Source organism: Euleptes europaea, chromosome 15, assembly GCF_029931775.1.
Source record: "Euleptes europaea isolate rEulEur1 chromosome 15, rEulEur1.hap1, whole genome shotgun sequence".
Taxonomy (NCBI): domain Eukaryota; kingdom Metazoa; phylum Chordata; class Lepidosauria; order Squamata; family Sphaerodactylidae; genus Euleptes; species Euleptes europaea.
The window spans coordinates 49,892,911-49,906,203 of record NC_079326.1 but is presented as its reverse complement, the minus strand read 5'-3'; the positions used below and the strand labels follow the sequence as shown (position 1 = coordinate 49,906,203).

Sequence of the window (13,293 nt, the reverse complement as noted above, 5' to 3'; positions counted from 1 at the left end):
GGCCCTGATCCTTTCCTTCCTCTAGAACAGGGCTTCTTAAACTTTTTCCACTTGCGACCCCTTTTTGCCCGAGAAATTTTTACGCGACCTCAGGTATATAGGTATATAAAATAGGTATACAAACCAAACATTTACTGATAATAAATCGTAACGAACATTATTTCAAAACAATTCTCTGGTATACATATAATGTTACCATTTACTGCTGCCAAATTGTTTGCAACCCCCACATTCAGTTATGCAACCCCCATATGGGGTCGCGACCCACAGTTTAAGAAGCTTTGCTCTAGAAGGGTAAGTATGTACATGCATGATGTGGTCCCTCAAGGAGCAGAGGTGGTTTGCCATTGTCTTTCTCTGCATGGGAACCCAGGCCTTTCTTGGTGGCCTCCCCTCCAACTATGGCCAACTCTGCTTAGCTTCCAAATACGGATGATCTTGGGCTAGTCTGGGCTATTCAAGCAATTAGCAGCATGAAGATCTCAAATGCATTTGGCCATTCTTTTAGATCTCTGTATTCCACATACCAACAGGAATGGACTCCTTGGGCATATAAGGACTTTAGGAATACACAGCTAATGTCCTTGTCTTTTTCTTCTGTTAATAATAATTCTGTTCTGGACTTTTCTATCCTCGTTGTGTCGTTTATACTGAGCACCCTTTGTTAATGTTGTATAAAAAAATTGCCTTAATAGAGTTTCCACTGGAAGTGTTAATGTTGGCAGTAAGTTCTGTTTTGAGAAACTGAAAATTATCGAGTACGTTGCTGGGTTACAGTACTTGTGAGGTGTGATGAGAAGTTTCTAGATAATGATGCCCATTATTTATTGGGTATAAATTAAAACCTGACCTGGATAACCCCAGGCTAGCCTGATCTCATCAGACCTGAGAAGCTAAGCAGGGTAGGCCCTGGCAAGTATTTGGATGGGAGCCCTCCAAGGAATACCAGGGTTGCGATGCGGAGGCAGGCAACAGCAAACCACCTCTGTTTGTCTCTTGCCTTGAAAACCCAACGGAGTCACCATAAGTCAGCTGTGACTTGACGGCAAAAAATAAATAATTTTTTAAAAGCAGATTCTGAGCAACAGATTTGGGATTGATCCTGCAGAACGTTTCCCTGCATGTGATTGTTCTTGTGCAAGAAGAAGCACTAAAAGTTTCCATCATGTTTGCGTGTACTAAGTGAAAGCGATTGTATCCATACTACCTTTCCCGTGTGCACAAGACAGAGCACAGACTATTTTTTCTGATCCTGTTCAAAAACCAACTAAATCATGTGAACTACTTGTTGTCTATTCCCCCGTTTCACAAGCACAAACATAATATTCAAGCGCTCTCTGTCCTTGCTCTATTCTTGCGCGAGTGGAATTATGCTAAATATTCCTTTCCCCGCACGCATCACTGGATCCAGTGATACAAGCCATGATTTATTTACGAACTGTTAGATTTTGGGACATCTTTCAGATTCAGATTTATTCTCTCACATAACTAGCTTCCCTTCCCCGATGATCACCTCTCGAAAACGAAGGCTGCGCTGCCATAATCTTCACATTGTTTCTAGGGACACATTAGAATGGAAGAAATTATCTTTATGGGATCTTAAATTCCTCAAGTCACTTATGTGTGAATTTACCTTCTCAGCTAGGTTCTAAGTGGCAGCATCATATAAATATTGACGAGAGAAAAGAAACAAAAGATCCATTCCCATTTATTGAGCTCTCCCCTGCTGATGTTATTAAAAGCTATTGCTTTTGGAAATGACGGTTGGAGTTTTTGACACGAACTCATTTTGGTTCCTTGCGTTCTCTCCCGTTTAAGGGTTTTGTGTGAATTTATGCTTGATTAGTATATATTTTTAACGAGCTCATCTGCTTCTGTTCCTTTTATCTAACCGAGTTAAAATTCTTGACTACCCCAGAGCAGGTGTACTCAGAATCCTACTCAAGTCTATACAGTGGCGCTTACTCCCAGGAGAGTCAACTGCCAGGTAATGGCACGGTGACTTGATAAAACTGTGCAGTGTGAGATACCATAAAAACACGGCTGCACCTCCAGAGAGGGAATAAGCATTGGTTGCATAAAGTAATGATGATAATCTATGATCATGTTAAGTATTTTATGACCATTGTGGCCAAAGGAGAGACTTTGTCGTGCAGCAAATTCACCGCTGAAGTGGGGCCCACGTTCAAATCCCAGTTCTGTCAAATACTTGCTTGAAGTTCTTCAGCAGGGGGCACAGACAGACTTCTTTGCTGGGGGCACGTGCTACTGAATTTCCAGACAGGAGGTCCCAAGAAACAAATAGAAAGCCAGTGATTTCCTTGTAACCAACCATCATGGCTGCCGGCCCTGTTGTCTCTCTATTGTTTATTATGTATCAAAGAGTAATTTCAGAAATGCAGGTGTGGAATAAGCACAATTATTTTTAAGTTCAGAGGTTTTTGCCTAATTGCAACAAAACTACTTCCTCACGTAAAAAGGATAGTTTACAAACGAGTTTATGCAAATATAATCCAATCTAACTGTGTATTAATTACAAGCTCCTTGAATAACTTTTAATTTTTTTAAAGTGAGTATAAAAGTTTTTAATTGTTCTCAATCACCTTTGGTGATCATTTGAACGAGGCTGGGAAAAAGATCCACTGTATAATTAAGCACATCCCCTTTGTTTTGGTTCAGGTGATTTAGAAATCCAGGAATACGCTGCAGGCTGACTCCCTCCCTCCCACCTCACTTCCCTCCACCCCTGCATGTCAGGCCATTGTGGCATAGAGGAACCGGTGGGCCACAGTGTCATACAGGATGATGAGCGGCCATTTTCTCCAGGTGAACTGATCTCTGTCGGCTGGAGATCAGTTATAATAACAGGAGATCTCCAGCTAGTACCTGGAGGTTGGCAACCCTAGACAGAAGCCCTTAAATTTAATTTATGGGAAAGGCCTGCTTTAACTCCATCAAGGAAGAACTTCATTCTTGCAAGACCTCATAGATGCCGTGGCTGTTTTATTGTTTCTGAACCAGCTCAAGAGAAACAGACCGGGGAGAGAATTTGAGGCCATCCGCCTTTTCTGGCAGGCATAAACATTGCAGGGAGGTCGCCCTTTCCCCCCATCTGTAGCGCTCAATTCCAATTTTGCTAACTTGGCGGCTTCGGGTTTTGGCCAAGGCAGCAAGTTCCTGAACTCCTGGTCTAAAAATAAATGCAGACATACTACTCGGAGGCAGGGTAAGTGCCAGAAAAGTTACTTTGTGTTTAGATTACAAATTTCGGTGAACCAGCCGCATGCATGGTAAGAGCAGGAGACGGAGGGGACGGCAGGTTTAGCTTTTAAGACCCACAGAACAGGCCGTAAATATACATTACGACTAGGGTTTCCATGTCCCTCTTCACCATCAGCGGGATGTTTTTGGGGTGGAGCTTGAGGAGGGTGGGGTTTGGGGAGGGACTTCAGTGCCATAGAGTCCAATTGCCAAAGCGACCATATTCTCCAGGTGAACTGATCTCTATCGGCTGGAGATCAGTTGAATTAGCGGGAGATCTTCTGCCATTACCTGACAGTAATGCCAGTAATGCCACTAGGATCCTTACCTGTAATGGATGGTATCCTTCTACTTACCTCTGTTGGGGAAGTATAGTATATTTTATTCATAAATGGGTTATTCGGTTGAAACCTGAGACTATGGATGATGATGAATAATTGCACGCAATATAATCTTGAAGAACTGAGGAAGAATTGGGCTGTGTGCCTTGAAACGATCGTCTTCTCCTGCAATTAATCAACTGCTGCAAAGAAAAGAAGTACATCTTTAAAGACATTTCAATTGACTTTATTCCATACTTACCTTACATAGGAATTGTTGTGAACTTGTGCTTTGGAGAAATTTTACATGGAAAAGGAATAAATACATATGCTTGTTGGGAATATATGTCATTGGTGGGTATATTACCACGTACTGTGAATATATAGCCAGAATATTGTTGGCATTGCTCATAGCTATTCCTATACTGAATTTCTCATCTTATGATAAGTGTATAGAGGTGTCTGATTTGGTTTTCATTACCTGACAGTTGGCAACCCTAATTACGACTGAAGCCTGATTCTCATGCATTTAATAGAGAAAACATTTTACTCTGAGGAAGCACTCCTTAGTAATTCCAAAGCCCTGACCTGCATTTCTGTACCAGTTTACTATTAAATATTCTCCAATGGGTACATTTGGAATTAACATGCTTATTTAAGATGCTTTCATTAACTCCATTTTTGCTAGGGTTGCCAAGTGCTCGTTGGTGGTGGGCAAAATCCTGCCAATCCACCCGGCTGCCCGCCGATCAGGTGAGGGTTGGCAGGCAATGTGTGCATATGGGCTTGCACTCCGCGCCCATGTCGCTTCCGGGTAAACCCGGACGCAGATGCTCTAGCAACCTCCGCCGAAACGCTATGAAAACCATAGAGTTTCGGTGGAGATTGCTAGAGTCACAGCGTGCGGGGCGTGCGGGGCATAGGCGCAGCGTGCGGGGCGTGCATGTGCATCATGCCAGGCACGCACTTGCATTGCACACCCCAGCCATGCCCCCCAAAAGCTCCCGCTGATGGAGCTAAGGGACCTGGCAACCCTAATTATTTTTTTGCACTCTAGATACAGATACAATTCTGAGGAGGGCGGGGTTTGGAGAGGGGAGGGACTTCAATGTCATAGAGTCCAGATGCCAAAGTAGCCGTTTTCTCCAGGTGTACAAAAGCATATAGTAGTACCTCAAATAAAAAAATACCATTAACTACAATTGTGGATTTCTGACATCCATCTCTTTAAATCAAACCCCCCAAAAAATACAGGTTCTTAATTCACCAGGTTAAGTTCCAAAATAAACAAATACTAACAGAAAATTTAACAAATTCATATTTTGGATAAATCAAACACCTTCAATTAATAAGTTACTATTCAAAATATTTCTCTAACAAATGCAGGTTGTAAATTCCACAGGTAGTGTTCAGTACGACTACTAAGAGAAAATTCAACAAATACAGATTGTGGGTAAGTCACACACATTCAAGTGACAAGTTAATATTCAAAATCTTGTTATCCCACAAATACAGGTTGAAAATTCCACAGGTAGTGTTCATTTAACAAGTTCCTGGGTACAGGAAAATAACTTCTTCAGTCAATGTTCTATGCTGGTTTCATGAAATGACTTCTTCATTTAATATTCTTTAATCCTTATCAAATTCATAACAGATAATGTTGATATAGGCCTTTCATAACATTGCCTTGTGAGGTAATTTTATTCAGCAGTCTCTCGCATTATAACTTCCTTCTCAGCCCGTTTTCTCCAGGGGAACTGATCTCTGTAGCCTGGAGATCAGTTGTAATAGCGGGAGATCTCCAGCCACCACCCGGAGGTTGGCAACCCCAAAACAGTCCCAACTAAAAAAAAGGCACACTATCTTCCTGATATACATAATATCTTCATCTTTCCCCAGCCAATTTTGGTTTCCTAGAGCCAGGACTGATTAGGGCTGTTTAGCTTGGAAAGAAGGCGGTTAAGGGGAGACATGATAGAGGTCTATAAAATTATGCATGGTTTGGAGAGAGTGGACAGGGAGAAGTTTTTCTCCCTCTCCCATAATACTAGAACGCGGGGTCATCTGCTGAAGCTGGAGGGTGAGAGATTCAAAACAGATAAAAGGAAGTATTTGTTCGTGCAAAGCATAGTTAAATTGTGGATCTCTCTGCCCCAGGATGTGGTGATGGCTGCCAACTTGGAAGGCTTTAAGAGGGGAGTGGACATGTTCACAAAGGAGAGGACTATTCAAGGGTACTAGTAAAAATGTATACTAATCATGACGCATACCTATTATCTCTAGGATCAGAGGAGCATGTCTATTATATCAGGTGCTGTGGAACACAGGCAGGATGGTGCTGCTGCACTCGTCTTGTTAGTGGCTTCCTAGAGGCACCTGGTTGGCCACTGTGTGAACAGACTGCTGGACCTGATGGACCTTGGTCTGATCCAGTGTGGCTTTGCTTACGTTCTTCTTATCACATCCTGCTTCTATCCTCTCCCTTCCAGAAAAGGTCATTTCAGTGGTACAGCCTTCGCTGCTCGTGGCAGAGAACAAAAGCGCTACCGTCCTCTGCAGCTACACCTGTAACAGCCCAGAGATGAAGACATTCAAAGCTTCCATGTTTAAAGGGACAGCCAGAAATGTGGAGGTGTGCTCCGTTACTTGGAATAAGACCTTTCAGAAATACAACGACAGCAAGAGCGAAATCAGTTGCCGTGCGGAGGCCAACACGACAGCGGTGAAGTTCAACTTGTTCAACTTGAGTGTCGCTCATACGGATATTTACCTCTGCAAAATTGAGGTCATATACCCAGCGCCGTATCACCACAGCGAGGGCAATGGCACCGTCATCCATGTGAAAGAAGGTACCCCCCCACACGAAACCAAAAAACTTTCATGCATATTGTCAAGCCACTGCTTCTGCTTAGAGATGTGAATCCTTTCCTTTCCATTCCTTCTTTGCTCCTATGACCCGTAGGTCCCGAGCAGTTATTTCTTAGAGGAAAAATATGATGGAGAGATATTTGGCCACGGCCAGTGTTATATTTGGGTCTCTATCTATCAGCAAAAAAGGGGACAATTTTGTCTCTTGTTATGGGGGCAGGAATTCTCGCCAGTATGGGGGTGATCCATTTATCTCGGTGGTGAGAGGCATTGAGGGGGCATTCCATCATCTTATGAGATAATGTGTCAATTTTCTTTGAATTGCATGGGCAAAGTCTGTCAGAGTAAGGTAGATTTCCATTTCTTCAATTTAATACTGCTGAGGGTGCAGCATTTAAACGGGTGAGCCTAAAGGCTCTTCGGAAGGAAGGGACTGTCAGGTTGTAAAAGTATAGTGGAGTTAGCAAAGGGGGAGGAATGCGATGTGAAGCCTTTGAAGAATTCAGATGTCACCCACAGAATGGTGTGGGATCTCAGAGAGCACAGTCCCAGATCTGAGGACCAAGCATGATAGTTAGGGTTGCCAGGTCCCTCTTTGCTACCAGCGGGAGGTTTTGGGGGCGGAGCCTGAGGAGGGCAGGGTTTAGGGAGGGGAGGGACTTGAATGCTATAGAGTCTTAGTGCCAAAGTGGCTATTTTCTCCAGGGGAACTGATCTCTATTCTCTGGAGATTAGTTGTAATAGCAGAAGATCTCCAGCTAGTACCTGGTGGTTGACAACCTTAATGATGGGTGTCCAAGCCCCGCCTCTGCTAGGTAGTGTACAAGTCTGTTATTTTGCTGTCCTCTTAGCATCTAGAAGAGGAGAATGCCCTTTTTAATTGATTAACCCAGAAGGCCTTAGTGCCCACAGGCCTTATGTGACAATGGGAGGAAAACTAGTTTCACTTTTGTAACTGCAATGACGTCACTTCTGGAGGTGACATCATCACATCGACAACGACGAGGGAGCCGCTCTGATATATGGGCAAAAACTCTATGATAAAAACAGCTTCTACCATAGAGTTTTTGCCCATATATCAGAGCGTCTCCCTCATCATTGTCGATGTGATGATGTCACTCTGGGGGGAGGGGGCCCAAAGCAGGGGATCTCCTGCCTCCGCCAGAAGTCTGGCAACCCTAGCCTACATGAACTCTTCAAACACAAGCCAGGACAATTCAGGGCCCAGGGGAAAATTATTAGTTAAGTATTTGTTATATTCCCCCCACCCCAAAATCAAGTTTTCTGTTCTGGATTTCCCAGCATTAAAAAACAAACCACTGAGTTAGAGGAGGCTACATTATACAACAATTTCTGTCTTTTAAGGTCCACAGTGTCAACTAGGGTTGCCAACCTACCTGGGGGAAAGGAGGTTCCCCCCACCCAGCTTCAGAATTTCTGGAAATGTTACCTGTCTGCTAATGAAATTAGTTTTTAACTGCTCCATCGGTCACAGAGATACCTTCTTTGCCAGGGACCTGTCTCCAATATCAGCCCCGTTTCCCAAACAGCTGGTCTCTTCTAGTCATTTGTTTCTTTCCTCGTTCATCAGATGCGCTCATAGTAACGCACAAATTAAGGCTCGGGTGCGTACAGGCATCTCTGAAGCTTCGTTTTCTTTCCTCTCTCCCCAGAACTTCAGAGGGAACAACGGCCAGAATATTCTGGTGCTATGGCAGCTGGTCTTGCCATTATCGCTTGTTACAGCGTGGCAGTAACAGGAGCTTTAGTCTACTGTCGGGTAAGAATCACTTTGTTTCCTAGTATGTCAGTACCTTGCTGACGCTTCTATGCAGGGGTGTAACAGTTAGGTGAGGTCCCTCCTTTGCACAGTACCTAGACGTATGGAAACAGGATGTCTACAGGCAAGTCTGTTTACTGCAGTCAAAGCTCTGCTTGTGACCTGAGTTCGATCTTGACGGAAGTCGGTTTCAGGTTGCTGGCTCAAGGTTGAGTCAGCCTTCTATCCTTCCGAGGTCAGTAAAATGTGTACCCAGCTTGCAGGGGGTAAAATGTAGATGACTGGGGAAGAGGAAGAAGAAGAGTTGGTTTTTATATGCCGACTTTCTCTACCACTTAAGGCAGAATCAAACCGGCTTACAGTCACCTTCCCTTCCCCTCCTCACAACAGACACCCTGTGAGGTAGGCTGAGCTGAGAGAGTTGTGACTAGCCCAAGGTCACCCAGCTGGCTTTGTGTGGAGGAGTGGGGAATGAAACCTGGTTCTCCAGATCAGAGTCCACCACTCCAAACCCCTGCTCTTAACCACTACACCACACTGGAAAGCAATGGCAACCCTCCCCACAGTAAACATAGTCTTCCTAGTAAATGTTGGGATGTGATGCCACCCCATGGGTCAGTAACAACCTGATGCTTGCACAGGGTACTATCTTCATCTTTTATAATGTGCTAAGCAGCTCATTCATTCCTTGTGCAGAAGTAATATTTTCCTATCAATTTCTCTTTGGGGAAAGGGCCACAGCTCAGTGGTATAAGATCTGCTTGGCATGCAGAAAGTCCCAGGTTCAATCCCCGGCATCTCCAGTTAAAGGGACTAGGCAAGTAGGTGACGTGAGAGACCTCTGCATAAGATCCTGGAGGGCCACTGTCAGTCTAAGTAGACAATACCATGGATGTGAGGGCGATCTGGCTGCGACATCTGCCACCCCATTGATCACCAGGGTTGATTCGGCTGATCTGGCTGGCTAGGCGGGTGCCCCCTACCTCCCCCATCGCTCCATGTGCGTACCTCCTGAAGCTGCGTGCTCGGTGGAAGAGGACGACCATCCCAGATAGAAGAAGTGTACTGTTCTTCGGTCAATGGTATATGATAGCTGAGCTCCCCTGCTAGAACCTCCAAACAAGAACAAGACAATACCAACTTTGATGGGCCAAGGGTCTGATTCAGTATAAGGCAGCTTCATGTGTTCATGGTCATTTATGCAGGGGAACTTTGTGTTTGGTTTGCTGCACAGTTTTCTGATCCGAATTCTCAAGCATCATATGCATGAGGGCTCCCCCCTCCAAAGAAATTCCTTGTAATGAATTGTGCACCGCCAGTGAATCACGGAGCTTCGGAGTCCCTCCTCCTGAAATTCCAGCCTTGTTGCAGTTTACTTGGAGGGTGTGGGTCAGCTCTTAAAGGGACTGCTCCCTGTCTGTATGTGTGCTTTTGCAGAGCTGGGTATTCCTCCCCTCCTTTCTTCAACAGCTCCCTGCCAGGAGCTGCCTTCCAGCCTCTCTTCGGTTGGTGTTTCCCTGCACATTTCATGAAAGTTTCACTCCCTCTTTTGTGCTTCGCTTTGAGGGAAGGGGTTGGATGGGAGGAACAGATATGTGGGAGGGAGAAGCCAGAATGTGCATGGGGAGAGAAACCCTGAAATTAGGACTATGCATGGAAATGGTGGGGATTTGCCTCGCTCTTGCCTCGAAGCAGAATTTAAATTTGTTATAAAACAGCATCCTAGAACTGCGGGGAAAGAATGAGGCGGGAGCAAAGTGACTTCTAAAGGTTGTAAAATCATGAGTAATGCAAAGGACACCTCGAAGCAGTCCAGCAGGGATTGTGAGGCTAAATACTCCTGCATAAATAGCCCATGTGTGTTCTTGGCAGGTGAGAAACAGGAAGAAGAGGCTCCCTCAAAAGGATTATCACAACATGATTTCCTGGCAAGTTAACAGTCCAAAGAAGAGGAACAGTCAACCCAGTGTCCCTGCAAGGACTTATACCACTTATCGCTTTTGGGAACCATGATGATGACTTACAGTGCAATCCACAAGGGGGGGTCGAAAGTGCTGAGGAGGCGGCATGACCCCAGCGCTGGCATAAATGCCCCTTGCGCCAGGGCACTTACGCCGGTGACCTTACACCGTGCCAGTTGCGCTGGGCACTTATGCTGACGCCAGGGAGCAGCATGGCCGCACCATGCAGGGGAGCTGGCACAGCAACGCACACTGGCACACCTCCGGTGCAGGGGCTTGCACCAGTGCCAAAGGGGGTATGCCCAGGGATGTGGCTGGCGATAGCTCCCTGAGCCCTTTCGGCACGGGAAAGCCCACACTTTCTGGCGTGAACTTATGCTGGTGAAAACGTGGGTGCAGCCCATCATGGGTGCAGCCCATGAAAACATGGTGTGCAGCCCATAGAAGTGCTTCCACCGGGGTTGGGGGGAACGTCCCTGTTGGGTTGCTGGCAGCGGAGCAGCAAGCTGCGTAGGAGGTGGCTTGGCTGCGCTGTCCCCTGACCTTGGCACAGCTACGCCCCCCTCTGGATTGCGCTGCCCGGGACCAATTTGGTAGCACACATGGTGTATGTATTCTTGACCGTGGGACAAATGAACGAACGTTCTCGCCTTAGCTTGGAATAACTGTGTTCAATGATTATCTACAACTTGGAGTTTTTTTGTCAACGAAGGATGAAAACTACAAATTACCTATGAAACGGATGGTCGAAAAGGAGAAAGGTTGGCCATTGGATTGTGAATTTTGCTGCGTGACTCTACATCCTTTGCAAAACACATACGGATTTCATCTGAATTACTGATCTTTCGTGGTGACTCTTTAAAAATCATGACTTTGGTTTTATTATTTCTCGTTAGAGTAATGGAAAGTGTAAAAATTGTGCCCAAACTCGAGCTGCTTGTAGTCACAAATTAGCCAAGCAGAGGTTCTTTTTAAAAAGAAAAACTTCTCTCTTATCAAATAGCAATGCTGAATTTAGAATTTAAAACATTATATTAAAAGATCAGAAGTATCCAGCCTTTGGAAAACGTCAGCCCAGTGTTATGAAGAATAATTCCGTCTAGACAGTAGGACATTTCTAACAGTTAGAGCGGTTCCTCAGTGGAACAGGCTTCCTCGGGAGGCGGTGAGCTCTCCTTCCCTGGAGGCTTTTAAGCAGAGGCTAGATGGCCATCTGTCAGCAATGCTGATTCTATTACCTTAGGCAGATCATGAGAGGGAGGGCATCTTGACCATCTTCTGGGCATGTAGGGGGAGCCACTGGGGGTGTGCAGGGGGAGGTAGTTTGGAATTTCCTGCATTGTGCACGGGGTTGGACTAGATGACCCCAGTGTCCCTTCCAACTCTATGATTGTATGAATATCTGCTAGAGTAACAATCTCCTTTATTGGCATAAAATCGAAACATGGGGTGTCTGCATAGTGACAGAATTGTTGCAGTTGAGCATTTCTGACAAGGATAAAGCATAATAAATAAAAGGATGGTGGAATTAATAAAAGACTTCTATCTGCTAGAGCAGTGGTTCCCAACCTTTTTCGAGTCGTGACCCCCTTTTACAATTGCCAAGTAACCTGCGACCCCGCCACATTTGCATAATAAAGCCATAAATTCTTTTACGTGGATTTTTTTTGTTTTTTTGTTTTATTATTTATTTATGGGAAAAGGTTGTGAGAAGAGCATTTAGCACCACTGTGACACTGTGGTGTCATTTTTAATTTTTATTGTTGTTAAAAAGGAGCAAAGTTTATGTTTGCATGAGGGCGTTCATAAGGCTTGGCACGGCACCGAGTAAAAAAGCACTTTGACTCCTGAAAGCTCACGCCCCGAAAATCTTGTTCGTCTCTAAAGTGCTAGTGGACTCAAACCAGGCTACTGCAGACCAGTAGCGGCTACCCTCTGAAACTATCTTTTATGCTTTGGGCTGGTTTTACCTGATTACATTAGGGTGTGATTGGGCTTTTCCTAACTAAAATATGGACATGAGCCAAGCCAGATTGAAGCCAAATTTCATAGAATCATAGAGTTGGAAGGGACCACCAGGGTCATCTAGTCCAACCCCCCTGCACAATGCAGGAAATTAACCACTACCTACCCCCCAACACCCCCAGTGACCCCTACTCCATGCCCAGAAGATGGCCAAGATAAGAACATAAGAAAAGCCATGCTGGATCAGACCAAGGCCCATCACAACACTCCATTAGTTGGGATTATGGCCAAGGCACTGGGAAAGAAGGGGAACTGCAATATAGGGCTATTAATCACCTCATGAGAGCGAAGGGCCAGGAAAGAGCCGAGGGCCGCTTATCCCGCTTGGACTTTTCGCGCCTTTTTCTCCCCTCCGCCAGTCACCGCTCCTTCTGCGCCTCATTGAACCCGCGCGCTCGAGGGGGAATATGATATGGCACAAGAGCATAGGAATATGTTATGGCACAAGAGCATAGGCATTCAGGACTTTTCGCGGCTTTATCACTAGTTCCCAACAAATTCTGTGGGAGAGAGATAAGAGCGGCAAGTCCTTTCACTTCATGGCCATCTGGATAGTTGGATGATAGCATAGGCCTGTAGCAAAGCGAACGACAGAATTTAAACACAATTGTTCTGTTTCTATACTGGGTGCTTTTTCCCCTGAGCTGAGTATGAAAAACCTAGGTGCATAAGGCTCAGCTCTGCTACTTGCTTTCAGTTATGTTGAAAATCAGAACGGCAATCAGTAAATAAATTGTTTCATCTTGGTTAGCTAAAAGGGCTGCCTTTGGTTGTTTTTTTAAGCAGCACATTTTTAGAGGGCAAGAACGTTAGAAGTTGAAGAAGAAGAGTTGTAGAAGGTACCTTCTTCAGTGAATTCAGTTGTTGAATGTAATATGTACTTAGGGTTGCCAGGTCCCTCATCGCTACTGGCGGGAGGTTATTGGGGGCCTGAAGAGGGCGGGGTTTGGGAAGGGGAGGGACTTCAATGCCATAGAGTCCAATGGCCAAAGCGGCCATTCTCTCCAGGGGAACTGATCTCTATCGGCTGGAGATCAGTTGTAATAGCAGGAGATCTCCAGCTACTACCTGGAGGTTG

The 13,293-nt window shown here is 45.2% G+C and overlaps 1 protein-coding gene across 1 annotated transcript in view; it reads left to right on the top strand.

Annotated features, from left to right (window-relative positions):
• Positions 1-10,242, top strand: part of CD28 (CD28 molecule) — a 52,100-nt gene extending 41,858 nt beyond the window's left edge. Inside the window, exons 5-7 of the mRNA XM_056861213.1 lie at positions 6,071-6,430; positions 8,123-8,229; positions 10,102-10,242. Of these exons, the coding sequence (XP_056717191.1) occupies positions 6,071-6,430; positions 8,123-8,229; positions 10,102-10,242 (608 nt within the window). The remainder of the gene's footprint in view (positions 1-6,070; positions 6,431-8,122; positions 8,230-10,101) is intronic.
• Positions 10,243-13,293: the final 3,051 nt, after the last annotated feature.